Here is a 19339-nt window from a genome sequence, read left to right on the forward strand (position 1 = left end):
ATAAACGTGTTAGCAGATGTAAGAATCCAGCCACCTTCTATTAAGTCACATATTTGTTTTGCAAAAACGCAAAACAATGCCATTCCTAGGATGGTTCTTATTTAAAAATAAATAAATAAATAAAACAAGTGTTGATGAAGACGTGGAAAAACTGGAACTCTTGTTCTTTGCCAATAGAGTGTAAAATGGTACAGTTGTTGTGGAAAACAGTAAGGTGGTTCCTCAAAAATTAAACAAAGAATTATCCTGTGATCCAGTAATCCTCCTTCTAGGTACCTATCCCAGAGAATTGAAATTAGAGACTTAAACAGAAATGTGCATGCCAATGATCATAGCAGCATTACTCAAAGTAGCCAAAAGGTAAAAACAACCCAAAGTCCATGGATGAATGAGTGGACAAATAAAATGTGGTACATCCATACAACAGAATACTACTCAGCCTTAAAAAAGAAGGAAATTCTGACACATGCTACAACACGGATGAAGCTTAAAGACATTATGCTAAGTGAAATAAGCCAGTCTCAGAAGAACAGATATTGTAAGATTCCCCTAGTATCAAGTACCTAAAATAGTCGAATTCAAAGAGACAGAAAGAATAGTGGTTACCAGGTACTGGAAGAGGGGATGATGAGGAGTTTCAGTTTGGGATGATGAAAAAGTTCTGGAGATGGATAGTGGTAATGATTACATAACAATGTGAATGTACTTAATGCCACTGAATTGTGCACTTAAAATGATTAAAATGGTAAATTTTATGTATATTTTACCACAATTAAAAATAAAAACCCAAAGGAAAAAAATCCACAATACCATCTTCTCACTGACTGTTTTGGAGATGTTTTGGAAAATAGTTATTTTTTGTTAAAAATGTTATTTATGCATGTAATGAATTTATTACTGTTTTAAAAATAAACTAATAAATACTTTAAAAATCTCCCTGGTTTCATTTCTAATATGGTAAATAAGGAAAGATATAACCCACATAAACAGAAGCTCTTAGGTCCTCAGTAATTTTTGAGTGGTAAAGAGGTCCTGAGACTAAAAAGTTTGAGAACTACTGTCAAATATGAAATTTATTCTCTCTTCTCACACCTGCGTTATAGGAAGATATATATTTCTTCATTTGTTGGTATAGCTTCATTTGAGAGCTATACCACTTGCAGCCTGCAGACTAAAAGGACAGCCTGAAATATGGTCAAAATCATCACACTAACTCTTTATAATCACTACTGTCCCCAGATGCGCCAAAACTATAAGGACTGAGTAGCCTAAGGCTCCACACAGATGAGTGGCAACGTACAACAGAAAACTGTTAAAAAGCTTACAGGCTGATTGCTAGGTTCTAAAGGTTTTATAAGGATCTAGCAAGAAACACATATTTCCCTTTTTCTATTGGTTCTTCATTCAGATTTTCAGTTCAAAGCTAGATTTGGGAATGCGGGTGGTAGTGGCATTGTTTCTGAAAACCATTCCATCCAGCGCATCCGTGCAAAGAATTTAATTCTCTCACCATGTTGCTACTGGTCTACGGCACAGGGGTGTGGCGAGGGCGCTAAGGAAGCAGTCCAAAACAGCAGCTGGGGCTGCACCAAACCGTGTCCAAGCAATCATTTCCTCCATTTGGGGCCAAGTCAATTAGCCCCGGCCAGAGGCCGAATGTTTTATGGGAAGTAAATAAAAAGGAAATTAGAAAGCATGGACGGAAATAAGCAGCAAAATCATAGCGGCTGCATCTTGCGCGAGTGTTAAACGATGTGTATGCTAACGATGTGCATGAGGGGTAAATGAGAATTGTTATTCGAGTCTACAGCTGCTGGCACTGTTAACGACAGGTCTGCAGTTCTGGATGGGGACGAAAGTCAAATGATTTACTTATCCCGACCATATTTCTGCATTCGTTTTGGGCTGGGCCTGGGACCAGTCTCACTGCTTGCAGCTGAGGCAGTCCCAAACAAAGGGGAATGGACGCCCTCTCAAGGGAGTGGATGAAGAAAAGGTGGCCCCAAGTTCCCGCGCCAGGTGTCCCTCGGGGTAGACCATGCGGACTGTGGGGAGGGAGGGTTCCAGGAGCGTCGGAGGGGTGCTGTCTGGAAAGGCTGGGCGGAGGCGCCTGGCAGTGACGGGGCAGAAGACCCCGCTCTGCCCAAGGTCAAGGTTAACACGCGCACGGGAGGTACCTGTGGAGGCTTCGCACAGCCGAAAAGCACTGGGCTATCATGGGAGCGCCGAAAGGCGACGGCGGCTGAGGGCGCGCTGTCCTCCGGTTTGGGGGTGAGGGATTCGGGACGCCGGGAAGCCGCGCAGCGGCCTAGCAGGAGAGACAAGACCGGCGGCGGCGGCAAGCTCCGCCTGAACCCTCCCACGTGCGTCAGCCCCAAGCCGGCGCCCATTTCAGCCCCGCCCCGGCCCCGCCCCGCCCCGCGCCCGCTCCGCGTCCCGCCCTGTGCGTCTTGCACCGCCCCGGGGGCGGTTCTGGCGAGGCTCCTCAGCTGGGTTGAAGCGCACAGCTGGGTGGGCTAAGGGGCGGCGGCGGTCTGGGAGCCGGGGAAGTTTGGGCCACCGTTCGCAGTGCTGCGCTTCGAAGCCAGGCTCAAACCCGGAGAATCAGCGGGGCGGCGGACCGACTTACCGACGCCCTCGGGCCCGCTACCACTGTCTCGCGTCCTCTTCCCTGGTAAGGGGCTTCTGTATGGGAGGGGTCCGTCTCCCGCCGCCCCAGACCGGGCCTGCACCGCGCACCCGCAGCAAACCCCGTCAGGGCCAAGGCGAGGCCTGGGTACCGAAGGCAGGGAGATGGAGGTCGATGTGCTCTGGGGAGAGGAAGGGGGAGAAGCCCGGAGGAGGTTGCCCTTCTCCATTTCCCCTCGCACCCCCGCTCCCCTCCCCCCCCATTCTTTTTTCACCCTTCTGCCCTGGGGCCTTATTTAGTACTTGCAGCCCCATGGCCTGTTGGCTGGGCTCACTTTTAAAATAAGCACACAAATAATAAACGTCCTAGTGGTGGGTACCACACCCTGGCTTTGAATTAGGGAACCTGGGGAGCAGATGGATGATTCGATTTATTGGAAATAAGCCATTAATGCATGATGGCCCTGCGCCACTGTTTGGATGCGATAGTATTCCATGTGAATGAACATGACCCAGAGCTTCCAGTTTGTCCACGAGAGCACAGCCACTGCAGAGAGCATTGGTCGGTTTGTAGTATCCATCGTCTTAGGCAATGATTTTCTGACATGTCTTGATTAAATAGAAATGCCATTTTTATTAAAAATGACACCCAATGGCTGAACAACCTTTCCCTAATATATTTTCTCATCACATAACTGTCTCCACCTACAAAAGTAGGTGGAGTGTAAATTGTGCATACATTTGAAAAAAATCTCATGAAACAGAGGAAAATACTCAGCGTGGATCAGCTTCTGAGTCAGCAGTATGAAATCTCCCTCAACTTAGTACTAAAGCCTTTTGGGGATTTCTATATCTGCATCTATACCCCTGTCCTTTTCTGGATCTGTACCATATAAACTGTTAAGAGACAGTGAACTATTCAGTGAGAATTTAAGCTATGTTGTACATGTTTTGAGAAAGATTTTACTTTTGCAAGTTTTAACATAACCTAATATTACTGGGTGTAAATGAAAATGTCATACATTAGCATATCTATACTTTGTGCTCTCTTGACTCTTTAAAAAGAAAGGAATGAAGATAATACAGACTTTTTACTTTTAATGTAATTTATGACCCTTGTGATTTATAATCTTCACTGATTCTTTAAAATTACTTATTTCAGTGTTTTCCTTTTTCTTATCAAGGAAAAGTGTTTAAACTTTAAAAATGTCATCCATCAAGCACCTAGTTTATGCGGTTATTCGTTTCTTACGGGAACAAAGTCAGATGGATGCTTATACTTCAGATGAGCAAGAGAGTTTGGAAGGTAGGTACCTGTTCTCTATGTTCATTTGTGTTATAATTATAAATAAAGACTAAAATAGCTATAAGCGTGACTTTATGATCTGTTGTATCAAAATCAGAACATTTTGTAGATTTTTCAAGGAGAGAGACCTTACAATAAGGTTATGGTGTTTTCATTCTCTGAGGCTTGTTTTGTGTTTTACAATTAACAACAAGAGGACTATTGTTTTTTATTTATTTTAAAAATTATTTTATTTTATTTAATTTATTTTTGGCTGCATTGGGTCTTGGTTGCTGCACGTGGGCTTTTGGCAAGTGGGGGCTACTCTTCGTTGCAGTGCACTGGCTTCTCATTGCGGTGGCTTCTCTTATTGTGGAGCACGGGCACTAGGGCACGCAGGCTTCAGTAGTTTTGGCTTGTGGGCTCAGTAGTCGTGGCTTGCGGGCTCCAGAGCACAGGCTCAGCAGTTGTGGCGCACGGGCTTAGCTGCTCCGTCACATGTGGGATCTTCCCGGACCAGGGTTCGAACCTGTTTCCCCTGCATTGGCAGGTGGATTCTTAACCACTGCGCCACCAGGGAAGCCCAACTATTGTTTATTTATTGAACAACTATTATGTGTCAGAACTATGCTATTCATATTGTAGGGAAATTTTTCTCCACAGTAACTGTTAAGTTAGTTATTATCCGCATTCAACAGATAAGTAAATGAAAGCAGATAAAGTAATATAACACAGCTAATATGTGACAAAGCTGAGATTTAAATCCTGGTTCTTACTTTGAAGATCTTGTTGTCTTTTCCTAATAGGAAAGCATCCAGTTTAGAGTCAATATATGAAAACACCTTAGTCATCATAAAAGCACTATGCAAGTCTAATAATTATATCACTATTAAGCTCTGATAACTTCCTCTTGGGGGACTTGAAATAAGAGGATTTCACCCTTATCTATGTTAGCTTTAAATATTAGATTCAGTAATCTGTAAAGTTGAGCAGGACTTGGATGATAGCATCACATGTTTCCTTGACACCATCTTTTCTGCTTCATGTTTATGCATTAGAAAATTTAAATTCAGTATAGCCATAACAAGATAGAATTCTGCAGCTGGGCTTGTGGAGGTTCAATAAGCCCAGCTTCCTTGTGGCCTAAAGATTTAATTATTGCAATGAGACAGTACATTTGAGAGAATTTAATAAAAGTACAATTTGAATTGCCCATCTCAAGCTGTTTCTTGTCTAAAGGGGACACATCTATTAATTTCAACAAGTACTTCCCTTGTGAATATGCTTTTAGGAAGTTGGGATGAAAATTGAGCATTTGCTCTAAATCTGCTTGCAATCTGGTGAGATTATCTTTCCAGGTGGCAGTGAGAGGAGCTGGTGACACACAGTTGGAGATTGCAATCAGTCCATTAGGGTCTTTTTGTCCTCCTTGATGGTTAGACTATGTGAAGATAAAGGCGACTGGTTATCTAAGGAAAATGTTGTTTATGATGCTCTGTAGCAAACAGATAAGTGGAATCATTTATAAAAGATGTTTTTTTTCTCATCAAAGGCAGTATAATACTTTTAAGGGCCAGAAAGAAAATTGAGAGTTTTTTAAAAACCAAGATGTTGTGTCCTATTTTTAGGATGGTATTTGGCCAAAACTATGTGTCTTCAGTTGTGTGTTATATATGGCATTCAGAAGTGGTGCCAATTGTTTTTGACCAATCCCTATTTCTGACTCTCTGAGTCTAATTTAATTGAACATGAAATCATGTGGAAATGTCTGCCCACCTTCTAGACATTTAAAAAAGCCCTAGGAGGACTTCCCTGGTGGCACAGTGGTTAAGAATCTGCCTGCCAGTGCAGGGGACACAGGTTCGAGCCCTGGTCCAGGAAGATCCCACATGCCAAGGAGCAGCTAAGCCTGTGCGCCACAACTACTGAGCCCATGTGCCACAACTACTGAAGCCCGCATGCCCTAGTGGTCGTACTCCGCAACAAGAGAAGCTACGGCAATGAGAAGCCTGTGCACCGCAAGGAAGACTAGCCCCCGCTCATTGCAACTAGAGAAAACCTGCGTGCAGCAGTGAAGATCCAACGCAGCCAAAAGTAAATAAATAAATAATAAATAAATAAATAAAATAAAAAAGCCCTAGGAGAGGAGCCTAAGTTCTCATACCAGCTTTACCACTACAGTGAAGCTGATGTATTATCAGCTTTGAGCCTTGTCATCAGGTTATGTCACTCACTCCTAATTATTGTCATCTGCTGACATCTGCTTCATGTTTTGACTCTCATGGCTCCTGCTCACTGTCTCTGGCAGTACTCCTATCTTAATTCTTGGCAATTGTAATACATTCATACCTGATTCTTCCAGTTCTCTCCCACTTGGTTTCTTGACCTTCTGTACTCCAGTGATCTCAACCACTTTCACTTGCTTGGTCATACCTTAGACCAGTGGTTCTCAATTTGGGGCGATTTTGTATTATCTGGAGGTATTTTGGTTGTTACGACTGGGGGGCTGGTATTATTGACATCTAGTTGGTAGAGGCCGTGGATGCTGCTAAAGATACTACAAATGCTCAGGACAGTCCTGAACAGTAAAGAATTGTCTAGTCCAAAATGTCAGTAGTTGCTGAGGTTGAGAAACTCTTCCCTAGACCTTGTTATTGTTATCCTCCCTAATCTCTATCTTAAACATTTCACTTCTGCTGCCTGTCTTTCCAGCTCACTCCCTATATAATCCCTACCCCAACAATTCTTTGACCTACCAATACCTCCAAGCTATTGATCCCTTATCTTTTCACACCCCTCTTCTTACCCAGCTTAAATTCCATTGTTGATTATTATAATCATGCTGGTGTATATGGCTCCCTTTCTTGTAAAACCCAGCCTTGTTTGAATCCAGCTCTCCACCTACTCCATGCCCATATCCATGTGACTTTGTATAGATGGAATGAAACACCCAGCTTTACTGACTAGTCCCACTTTGAGTTCATGATCGTGAGCCTCAAGTGGACCTTTAATGCTGCCCTCTGTTCCAAGTTCATTCATATTTTTGCTCTCTAGATGAGCACTTTAACACTTTCTCATGCCTTCTCAAAACCCCAAACCTCCTCCCCCATACTCACTTTTTGTTGATGACCTTGGTTCTTACTCCATCAAGAAAATTGAAGTAATAAGAAAACAACTTCCACAGACTCTCTCTGCCCCATCTACCCACCTACCAGCATCTATACTCACATACTCTGCCTGTCTGCCTGTCTAACTATTACCATATACTATGGATTAAATATTTGTGTCCTCCCAAAATTCGTATGTTGAAACCTGATGCCCAGTGTGATGGTATTAAGAGTTGGGGTCCTCATGACTGGGATTAGTGCCCTTATGAAAGAGACCCCAGAGAGCTCCCTCACTCTTTCTACCATGTGAGGACGCAACAAGAAGGTGCTGTCTGTGAACCAGAAAGCAGGTCCTCACCAGATGTTGAGTCTGCTGGCACCTTGATCTTGCACTTCCCAGTCTCCAGAACTATCAGCCACCCAGTCTATGGTATTCTGTCATAGAAGCCCAGGCTAAGATACCATAGATGAACTATCCATTGTCCTTTCTAACTGAAACCCCTCTACTCGCAGACTGGATTCTATCCTGTCTCACCTACTCCAGGCTCTCACTCTAGTTATTTTACCCTCCTTGTCTTACATGAGCAAATTTTCAATCTCTTCTAGATCATTTCCATCAGAATATAAACTTTCTCCCTTCTTAAAAATTCAAAAACGACAATTAATTACTCTTGCCATACTACTACCTACCCCTCCCCCCACTGAAATATTGCCTGATTTTTTTGTCTCTTGCTGGAAAGCTCTTTGAAAGAATTGTCTGTACTTGCTTTCTGCAATTCCTCTCCTGTCCTTCCTTCCTTCCTTTTATTTATTTATTTATTTATTTATTTTTGGCTGTGTCGTGTCTTAGTTGCAGCATGCGGGATCTTTTGTTGTGGCATGTGGGCTCTTCGTTGTGGCTCGCAGGCTTTTCTCTAGTTGTGGCATGTGGGCTCCAGAGCTCGTGGTGCATGGGCTCAGTAGTTGCGGTGCGTAGGCTTAGTTGCCCTGTGGCATGTGGGATCTTAGTTCCCCAACCAGGGATCGAGCCCGCATCCCCTGCATTGGAAGGCAGATTCTTAACCACTGGACCACCAAGGGAAGTCCCATCTCCTACTCTTTCTTAAGCACTCCAGATAGGCCTTTGAAAGCCTCCATCTCTCCACTCATATTGTTCTCATCAAGGTCATCAGCAATTTCTGTGTTAGGTAGTTCAATGGTCAGTTTTCAGTCTTCATCTGATTTATTAGCTGCCTCTGATAAAGCTCCACCCATATACTTTATTTATTTATTTATTCACTTGGCTTCCAGGATACCTCATGCTCTCTTGGTTTTCTTCTAATCTCATTGTTTGCTCTTTCTCTGTTTCCTTTGCTTGTTCCTCTTGTTTTCCCTCACCTGGAATATCCAGGGTCTAGTACTTGATCTTCTTCTCTTCATTATCTGCATTCACTTTTTTGATGATACAGTTAAGCTTCTTGGCCTTAAATGTTCTTTTTTATATGCTGATATCTCTCAAATGTATATGCTGATATCTCAAATGTATACCCTCAGGTCAGACCTTTCTTCTGAACTCCAGGCTTCTATATCTAACTGCCTACTAGCTATCTCCACTTATATGTCTAACAGGCACCTCAAGTTGAACATTTCCAAGACTGAACTCCTGATCCTCCCACCCAAAATCTGTTCTATTCCACAACTTCCCCAACTCAGTTGATGACAACTCCCATCTTTTCAGTTGCTCTGGCCAAAAGTTTTGTTATCATTCTGGACTCTTGTCTTTCTCTTAGACTCTGCATCTAACTGTTCAATAAATCTTGTTGGCTGTGACTTCAAAGGATATCTTGACTTTTTCCCACTTCCACTGATATTACTCCTGGATAGAACTAAGTATTTATTTTACTGTGATGGCCTCTAACTGGTCTCTCTGCTTCTATAATTGCTGCTTCATTGACTTTTCTAAATGCAGCAACCAGTGATCCTTTAAAACAAACTGTGTCAGATTCCATTATTTTTCCACTCAAAATCTTGCAGTGACTCTTCATGTTACTCAGTCATTGTTTAAAGGATCTATATAATTTGGACTTCTGTGATGTGTTGTTCACAGACTCCTCCTCTTTCTCATTTGACTTTAGTCAAATTAGCTTCCTCACTCTGAATGCACCAAATGAAATGCACCAAATGCTCTTTCCTAAAGGCTTTTGCTCCAGTTGTTTTCTCTGCCTGGAATGTTCTTCCCCCAGATAACGGTAATATCCCCATCTCCTTCAAGTCCTCTTTTCTGAATGAGGCCTTCCCTGAGCATGCCATTAAATCTGCAGCCTGCGTCCCTGCTCTGCTCCCCATGCTCCCATCCTCTTCACCCTGTTCTACTTTGTATAGTATATTGTTTACAGTCTGCTTCTCCATCTCCCACTGCAATGGCAGCCCCAAGCAGTCAGGAATCTTTCCTGTTTTATTCACTGTTGTATACAAAGCTCCTAGAAAAGTGCGTGACACATGATAGGTGCTCAAAAAATATTTGTTCAGTTGAATTGATGAATTGAATCAAGTGATCCTGGGCATCTCACTCATTTGGTCTGTATCTTAATTTCTAAGTCTGTTAGGTGGAGATCTCTGCCCCCTCTACCTAATAGATTTGTCAAGACAATTAGATTTGTCAAGAATTAGTGATGGCAGGTAATATAGCATATGGAAGCTTTAGTATAAAGTGCTATATAGATGGGATATGGTATTATTGAGAATTCTAAGCTTGTCCCTCTCCTTATCAGTACCAAACAGACTATTATTGTTTGGTGTTAAAGTGGAGCAAAATTGTATATAGAATTTCTTAAGATTTTTATGATTTATTCCTGAGTATAACCTGCTGAAAGGAGGATCACATATAATAATCCCTGTTTCATAAATGAAAATCTTGAGGTAAAAGTAAGATAAATTATTGCACCCAGGTTATTAGATTTTTTTCCTAGATTAATAATGATAATGAGAGTCCTGAGTTCCAAGGCTGTGGTGGGTTTTTTCACTAAACCATTTATCTCTCTAAATATGTGTTAGTGTTGAACACTAAACATTTTGGCAGCAAGTTTATGTATCAAAACAATTGTGTTTACTTAATGTGGAATCTAAAATAGTCAAACGCATAGAAGCACAGAGCAGAATGGTGGTTGGCGGGGCTGGGGTAAGAGGAAATGGGGAGGTAATGGTCAAAGGGTACAGAGTTTCAGTTATGCAAAATAAATAAGTTCTAGAGACCTACTGTTCAGCACAGTGCCTATGGCTAACTGGATTGTATACTGAAAATCTAGTAAGAGGGTAGATCTTACGTCAAGTGTTCTTAACACACACACACACACACCCCAATAAAGGGGACAAGAGGAAATGTTGGGAAGTGATGTATATGTATATGTCTGTGGCCTTGATGGTGGTGACAGTTTCACGGGTGTATTCTTATCCCCAAGCTTGCTGAGTTGTGTCCATTAAATATATGCCGCTTCTTACATGTCAATCATACTTCAGTAAAGTGATTTTAAAACAAACGAACAATTGTGTTTAAAAAAAACCCAAAGAGCCACCTCCTTTAGTAATACTTGATTGTGTCTAGAATGTGCCAGATCTGTGTTCTAAGGTTAGTGGCAGCAGAGGTAAAGGAGCTGGACTGGATTGCCTCAACAAGTTAGAGTGTAAAAATCCCTCATATTTTTATGTGGACTTTTCCCCTGTCAGTGTGATGTTCCATACTCTGATTCTGGTTAAGGCCTCGGTTGGGTTCTATCCACCTTTCACAAGGCTGTTAATTAATGTTTTGGGGGGAATAAGTGCTCTCTTCTGCACATTTTATTGTTTCTATTTCCTCTGAAATTAAACTGTTACTTCCACTGTAAACAAAGACGTAGATTAAATTTATTGAGCATCTGTTATTTGCCAGGCTGTGTTAAAGTCAAAAGATAAGTAAAATGTAGGCCTTATTGTCAAGGAGACAGTCTAATATGGGAGACCAATGTTTTAAGTGCATATAATGTACTATGTGTGGTAAGTACGATACTAGAAACATGTACCAGCTAGCAACGTGGCACAGTAAATGACCAATATGATAAGGAAAGAAAGATGCCGATCAAAAAGAAATGTATACATATACATACATGTATTATTATTAATAATAATTGATTTTTAATTAATTGTCTTCATGGCAATGAGAGTCTATTTTCTTATGGCCCAGTGTGTTTAGTGCAAGTACAACTGAAGTAAAAGAACAACTACTTAGCAAGGATAGAAAGGGAGAGAATGAGGGTTGGGTAAACAGTGCATTATTTTCTTTCTAAAAGACACTTTGACTTTTGGTAGTTGGTAACTCAGTTTGTTATTCAGTCCCTTTTCTAAGGAGAATTGATCTGTGGATAGTGACAGTAATAGTGTTTCTTTTATGATAGAGGTAATTTTCTCAGGACCATAATGTGTCTTTTAAAAGTCATACACAAATGTAATTGGATCTATAATAAGTCAAAGTAAGACAGATACCCTATGATCTCTCTTATATGTAGAATCTAAAAAATAAATAATAATAATAATAAAAACCCAAGCTCATAGATACAGAGAACAGATTGGTGGTTGCCAGAGACAGGGAGTGGGGAATGGGAGAATGTGTGACCTGTTTTTAATTTTTGTTTTTGGTTTAAACAAACTGAATTAAAAAAAAAAAAGTCATACACAAATGTAAGTGAATCTATTCCACACTGTCTAGAAGTACACTGGACACTTTGGCTACATCCCCATCTTGTTGAGCCAGAAGAGAATTCTTGTTCAAAGGAGAGCACTCTCGGGATAAGAATCTGCCTCCATTCCCCTCAGTGAGGACTTGTAAAAAGGGCAGGATATGCTTTCTTCACTGTTTTTGCCCTAGTTTAGGCTCCTTGTTTGTTTAGGTCATTGATGTAGGAACCCATAAATGGGTTCCTGCTTTTTTGCTTCCATTTTCTCCCTCAGCTTCCCTCTCTAATTCATTCTCAGCATTCTTACTAGACTACACTTAACTAGTATTTTAGTTCTAAACACAAATCCAGTTATGTTGCTCTCCTTCACTAAAATCATTAATGGCTCTCCATTTGCCCATAGCATCAAATCCATGTCCTTTAAAAATATTATTTAAGGTGCCTTGTCATCCAGTGACAGACTTTGTTCTAGCATAATCGCCCACCATGTCTTTCCATCCAGTCTGTACCCTAGCCATACTGGTTATCTTGTCATACATCAATGTAGATGAGGCACCTGTCAACATTTAACATGCCATGTACTTTACTTACTGTGTTTGTCTGCCTCCTTCTATTAAGGGTGAGCTTCATCACATGGATCGTGATTTTTGTGTTAGGTTAACTGTTGTATCTCTACCACCTTATAACAGCACCTTTCACATAGTAGGTGCTTGGTAAATTTGCATGCCTGAATGAATTTTTAAAAGCCAAACTATTTTAACATAAGTAAGTACACCAGGATTAATATTTAGTGTTTCCTATGGGCCAAAGACTGTTTCTCTTACTATTTTTAATCAGGTTGAGAATTCTGTTTCTCACATTAAAAAAGATAATTTTTAAAGTTTTATTCAAGATACTGGTAATGGGGAATATGTTGTTAATGACCTGCTTTAAAAAGAATATGATGTAATACATATACTGAGAAGTTATATTCTAGGTAACATTTTTCTTTAAATGAGGAATGAGAAACTAAGTTGTCTTCCCTCAATAGCTGGTCTATAAACAGAAATCTTTATGCAGATGAACCATTTAGTTTTCCATATGTTCTGTGATCAAAATGCTGAATTACCACAGATTGCAGAGTGCAGATTTCTACCAGAAAAAAGGTTGTTTCTTTTTTTAGGTTGCTAATTTTTTTTCACTATTAAAATTTATTTCAAGTTGCAATTCAGTGCTTGGAGACAGTTTTTAAAATCAGCGCAGAAGATACACATCTAGCAGTTTCACAGCCTTTGACAGAAATGTTCACAAATTCCTTCTGTAAGGTAAGCTGTCTTTGTTTTCTCATTAGTATCTCATTTTCTAAGTATGACTGCAGTATTATGTTGGATTGTTAATATTTGAGGGGCCAGGCTTTAAGTAACTAACTTCTTCCTGGGTATAAGATAGTTGGTCCACATGGATGATTTGGGACCTAAAATATAACTTTTAATGTGCTTTAGATTTTCATATTAGTAACTCTTCTCATCCTCTCACCTTCTTTTATATTTAATGATATATCGTAGTTGACTTCTTAAGTCCTTTACAGTATCCGGGTGTTTTTAGATTTCTGACATCTGAATTGATATTCCCTGAAAACATGAAATACAAGTTGAAAATAAAAGTCTTAATGTTTAGGAAGAAACCATATAGAAGAGGCATCATCAGGAATTGCATCATCATTTTGAAGCAGATTTTATCAAATTTGGCCATTGATGGGGCTCTTTAAACAGGGAAAGGTTCAGGGTCAGTGTGCAAAAGCAAGACTGAAATCCAAGTGTTCTGATCTCTGCTCCCTAGGACTGTTTACATGGTCTCTGGTTTCTGGCCTTTTCAGGAAATATGGACTATAAGATTGAAAAATCTAAAGGCTAGTGAGTTTAGGGCCACAGGGGGTCTGCCCACGTGGTTTTTCATTACATTTTGGTGCCACGTGAACCTCTTTTATTATTCTAACTCTGTATTTAAGCTTCAGTACAGAATGAGGAACTCAGGAGAGGAGCTGAAACTTGCAAGGTATACTTCAACTTGGCAGGGACATGGCTGAGAATACTGCACAGACTGTTTTTAGAATTTGTTGGGAAGAGGTTCTTAGAGTTGCAATGAAAATGGTAATTTGGCAGTAAACTGCTCCCTCTTTTTATACTTGGAAAAAGGATAATACAGTTATACATTAATTCATCAAACAGATGAATTCTAATTATCTGACAAGATGCAAGGAGATAGTGGAATGTCTCCGTGGTCCTTTTGTTTTCTTTGGTTTCTGTGGTTCTTTCATTTTCTGAGCTTGTGGCATCCTTAGGGAGCCCTATTTCAGAGGCTGGACATGGCTATGGCAGAAGACGACCTTCTTTACTCTGAGATGCCCGAGAGGCTTGTGGGTGAGACGGCACTTGGATTTGCTCACTCTTTAGCTCCTGTTATCATTGACTAGTACTGAAGAGATCAATACTTTTTTTTTTTCCTCCTAGGAAGCTCAGATTGATTGAATAGAGCTCTTTTTTTTCTTCTTCTTCTATTTCTCTCTGATTGTACTTAATTGTAAAAATTTGTTGCTTACTATTTTAAAAATATAGTTTCTTAAAACTGGCTCCAGGGCTTCCCTGGTGGTGCAGTGGTTGAGTGTCCGCCTGCCGATGCAGGGGACACAGGTTCATGTCCTGGTCTGGGAAGATTCCCACATGCTGCGGAGGGGCTAGGCCCGTGAGCCATGGCCGCTGAGCCTGCGTGTCCGGAGCCTGTGCTCCGCAACAGGAGAGGCCACAACAGTGAGAGGCCCGCGTACCGCAAAAAATAAATAAATAAATATGGTACATAGTATATTGACTACAAATTATACTTTTTTGAAAATTATAAACATTTATGAACTTTGGAGTCAAGTTTAACAACAACACAATTTAAAAAGAATCTTCCAAAAATGGAAAAATACACTGTGTTTCCAGTGCCACTCAAGACATTTCTAAATTTTCATTTAGTTTTCATAAGCACTTTGGTTTGAACCTTATTGAAAAAGAGGTTTGAGGAAGATAGTAGGTGCTAAAAACAGGAATCTTATACTGCTTATTATCTTTTTTTTTTTTTTTTTGCTTTACGCTGGCCTCTCACTGTTGTGGCCTCTCCCGTTGCGGAGCACAGGCTCCAGACATGCAGGCTCAGCGGCGATGGCTCACGGGCCCAGCTGCTCCGCGGCATGTGGGATTTTCCCGGATTGGGGCATGAACCCGTGTCCCCTGCATCGGCAGGCGGACTGTCAACCACTGTGCTACCAGGGAAGCCCATGCTTATTATCTTAATGAGGAAATAAATCTATGACCATTGTTTTAAAAAGTTTGGACAGTATGAAAGGATATAAAGCAGAGACTGAAAATCCTACTTCCAAATATTCCTACTGTTAACCTTTTGTGTATACCTTTCCAGTCTTTGATTTTCAGCCTGTGTGCATGTGAATGTATGTGCATATATTTTAAACAATAAGATCATATTATAAATGCTTTTTTTGGTACCTGTGGATTTGACTTTCTCTTAGGATATTAACATTATGTTTCAAAATTTTCACTAAACAATCCTTTGAGCATAATTCTATTACTACTCTTTGTATACTGATTCTGTTTTTGTTTATGAAGTAGGATTTGTAGATACAGCGAAAGCAAGTAAAAAAAATTGATTCACAGTTGCCCGTTTTTTTCTAGAAAAAATTCCACATATTTGTTTTTCTAATAAAAGTATGTTGTGGGACTTTTTCCCTATTTCTTGCCGACAGTGTTATTTAGATGTTAGATGTCATGACATAGATTTATAGATGATGTACTAAATAATTATTACTTTAATTTATAGTTCTCTGGGATGACTCTTTATGTAGCTAAATGGAAGTACATTGTATTTTATTTAATTTCAGAATGACATTCTGCCTCTCTCAAACTCAGTGCCTGAAGATGTGGGAAAAGCTGACCAATTAAAAGATGAAGGTGAATATTTCATAGAAAAATTACTTAGTAAAGCTTTCTGAAACTCTAGGGAAAGTGACTCTGTCACCCAATAAGATTCTGGTTTGTACTGCCAAGACGGGGTTGTAAGTCCTTGTGGCATTTGTGAAACAGAAATGAGCCTGGAAATAGAGAATGGCTTGTGAACAATATAGGTATGGCTTGCTTCAAGAGAAGCAGATCTGTTGTGAGTAAAACTTGCAAAACAAGTCACTGAAGGGTTGATTATTTGCAACTGTATTTGCTGTGTGTACTCTAGGATCCCAAATTCTTTATGCTTAATCAAAGACATGAAAATGATTTTCAGTATTATTTTTAACTTTTGTATATTTAGCATTTTTGAGTTCTTTGAAATTTAATATATGTATATGGCATTTAAGAATTTATTAACTAGTACACATGATTACTGTTATTAAATTTTCTAATAGTGACTATTGAAGCATACTTGATTTTAATAAATAAGTCACCATTGAGGATCTGTGTTCAGTTTTTATATCACGTCAGTTTTGTTAAGCTATAGAGGCAAGCCAGGTCAGGCCTACAAGATTTGTACTAAGGAGCTGTAGGGCAGAGTCCTGATCCTTACCAGTAAATGAGAGCCAACAAAGACACTGTCCTATAGGCAGAGAGTTATTAGGGAATGTGCAATGTTCTGAAGCTGTACACAAATGGTTCAGGACCATTTTCTGGCCTTTTCTTTAGTTTATACTCTGAAGAAGGCAGTTGAGTTTTTTTCTTAAAAAAATTGGTTGTTGTGTAAAAAGGTAGATACGGAAAAGAGTATGCTTTTCCTATTCCTCGGGCATGGTCCTTTCTATTAGGTCTATAAATTACACTATATCACTGCTTTTAATGGCTGCATTGTGTTCCATGGTACTGTTAGACCGTGATTTACTTACCTAGACAGATAATTTTGTAATCCTAAGTAAAGCTGTCTTAATATCTTGGTCTATATTTATTTTCACTATTGTGTGATTATCTTCTTTGGATTACATTAGAAAATGCTGTGTTTCCTACAAATAGACTGGTTTCAGTTTTCAATTTTTTATTTCCTCTAAGAAATTTTATCACTACAGTGACTTAAAATTTTAGAATTAGGACTTTCGTAAATTACATGTAAAATAAAGTAACCAGATCCTCATTGTCATTTGAATTATAGTATTCCCCAAAGAATTTGCATTTGAACTATCCAGATACAAATGCGTTTTTCATATATTATTCTCACTGAAACAATTTAATCTGATGTTTCTTTTTCCTTCTACTTAGACTTTTGTAGTGTGTGAAATCCTCAGTGATGTAATATATGCTCCACTAACATTTTGCTTTTGCAGCTCTCTTGTTTTAGCTCTAGTACTAAATGGCAAATTGACATTTTATTTTTGTCCCTCATATTTACTCCCTCTGCATGGCAGAACATTGGGAGACTGCATTCCCTGTAGAGTTTGTTTTGATATAATGAATGTTAGTAAGTTGACGGTTGGAAGGAGATGCAGAATGAGGCTCATTTACTCTGGCAGCAGGGGTAAACTGAATTACTTACTGCTGTGGCTTTAACCAAAAGCTCTTAATCTTTGTTTTCACTAAGACATGTCACACTAAGACATGTTACACATAAAGTTAAAGCAATTGTCATACAGATTTTGCTATTCATGTGAAAACAAATGGCCACGGTAGACTGTCAAGCATAGGGTTATTACAGGCTGCATGTTATACTTACCTGTGTTAATCAGGGCTTCTGGCCAGCTAGTACCTTCCTGGAAGGTTGCTTTCAAATATTTTTGTGTGCTTTGCTTCTGAAGAGCTGCAATAAGATCAGACAAAACCAAGAAGGGTTCATTGCTGTAATTCCCTGCCATGTCACAGAAGTAAAGCCATATCTCAAAGGGTTGTCTTGAGGATTAAAGGAGACAGGAGAGTTCTGTGTATAAATATAGAGTGCTGTGCAGTGCCTAGTTATATTTATCTTCACAAATATCTGTGTCCTGAGTTTTTATATATTGAATATTTTCTGACTTGAAGCTTTTTATCATTAATATCGCTATATATATATATATATATATATATATATATATATATATTTAGTATCTGTACACTTAGTGTGGTTTACGGGAAAAGACATACACTAGGTTTTACTACTACCCAAGAAATGCCATCCCAAGGCAAAAAGACCCAATGGCAACAAGAAAATCCACGTAACCCAGAGAATTTAAATCTTTTACATGGAAGAAGTAAATCTATTTAAGTACTGAGGCTAATGTAGTTAATTTCTTGCTCAATCATAAAAGCTATGTAACCTTTTAGCTTCATTTCTTTTTGGGGGTGGAGATGTAAATTAATTTTTTTAGCTTTAAAAATACAGCTTTATTGAGCTATAATTGACGTACCATGGGATTTACTGTAACATGTATGAATTCATTGGTTTTTAGTATGTACACAGAGTTGTGTAGCCATCACCACAATTTTAGAACATTTTATCATCCCAAAGAGAAATTATGTAGAAATCACTTTTTATATTCATTTAGCAATCACTCTTTATATTCATTTCTGCTTCTTAATTTGAAGTAACTTTTGTATGATTTTAGGTACTCTTATCTACGTGTCTTTCCTTTAATCTTACTGTTATCTGCAAATTTACACTCTCCTCCCATTAAGTAGCTAATGATCTGTTAAGAAAACAAGGCTAATAGGAGAGCTTCTGGTTCAGAGAAAGCTGGAAGGAATAATAGAGGCTTTTGAGATGTAAACACTTCCTCGTAATCCCAGTGTTTTAAAAATTTCAATTTTGAGCATTGGCTGTTATTAGTGATCATGACACTTTTTTTCTGTTTAATGGATTACAGAAGATAGCCACAAGAAATCCCTTATTTTGCCGACCAGTCGTTAATGTAGCTAAATTATTGCCATATGTGTCTGCAGAAGCCCTTCCTGAAGATCAGTATGCTGTGGGCTAGCTGTGGTATCTGAAATTCTGTCTTTCTAGAAATTAATCTCCAATAATCTTCGTTAAGAGAGAATCTATCTCTGGAAGGGATAGCACATAAAAATATCTGCCAATGACATTGACATGAGTAGTTTTACTAGCTTACCCTCACCACATGTTCCGAGGGCTTGCTCATCAGCAGGTGCATGTTTTGACAGGGAAGGAATGGAGGACCAGGTCCAGACTGAGATAGTGATTGTGGAGGGTGGTCCACCTGGAATGGGGTGGGGCAGCTCTAAAAGGAAAGAGAGAGATAAAGATAAGGAAGGTGAGAAGAGATTAGGTTTTGCCAAGAGGTAATCATAATTGTTACACTTACTCACTTATTGAAGTCTGGTTTTATAATATATTAAAAGATTAATTTTGTTTTTCATCTTTATTGGAGTACAATTGCTTTACAATGGTGTGTTAGTTTCTGCTTTATAACAAAGTGAATCCGCTATACATGTACGTATATCCCCATATCTCCTCCCTCTTGCGTCTCCCTCCCACCCTCCCTATCCCACCCCTCCAGGTGGTCACAAAGCACCAAGCTGATCTCCCTGTGCTATGCGGCTGCTTCCCACTAGCTATCTATTTTACGTTTGGTAGTGTATAGAGTCTTTAAAAAATCAATTTTTGAGAGTGGCATGGTCAAAGATTAATTTTTTAAA

General features: G+C 39.5%; 2 protein-coding genes across 3 annotated transcripts in view; one reads left to right on the forward strand and one right to left on the reverse strand.

Moving 5' to 3' along the window:
• NLN (neurolysin) overlaps nucleotides 1-2378 on the reverse strand; it is a 95652-nt gene extending 93274 nt beyond the window's left edge. Inside the window, exon 1 of one of the 2 annotated variants that reach the window (XM_024753094.1) lies at nucleotides 2178-2378. In XM_024753094.1, the coding sequence (XP_024608862.1) occupies nucleotides 2178-2218 (41 nt within the window). In that variant the 5' untranslated portion in view covers nucleotides 2219-2378. The remainder of the gene's footprint in view (nucleotides 1-2177) is intronic. The other variant, XM_024753095.1, reaches the window with a different exon arrangement.
• A 119-nt stretch (nucleotides 2379-2497) lies between these two features.
• The window catches only part of SGTB (small glutamine rich tetratricopeptide repeat co-chaperone beta), a 46897-nt gene continuing 30055 nt past the window's right edge, over nucleotides 2498-19339 (forward strand). Inside the window, exons 1-4 of the mRNA XM_024753073.1 lie at nucleotides 2498-2674; nucleotides 3813-3934; nucleotides 12906-13009; nucleotides 15619-15688. Coding sequence (XP_024608841.1) covers nucleotides 3835-3934; nucleotides 12906-13009; nucleotides 15619-15688 — 274 coding nt within the window. The 5' untranslated portion in view covers nucleotides 2498-2674; nucleotides 3813-3834. The remainder of the gene's footprint in view (nucleotides 2675-3812; nucleotides 3935-12905; nucleotides 13010-15618; nucleotides 15689-19339) is intronic.

The sequence above is a fragment of the Neophocaena asiaeorientalis genome, unplaced genomic scaffold (genome assembly GCF_003031525.2).
Source record: "Neophocaena asiaeorientalis asiaeorientalis breed wild unplaced genomic scaffold, Neophocaena_asiaeorientalis_V1.1 scaffold399, whole genome shotgun sequence".
Lineage (NCBI taxonomy): Eukaryota > Metazoa > Chordata > Mammalia > Artiodactyla > Phocoenidae > Neophocaena > Neophocaena asiaeorientalis.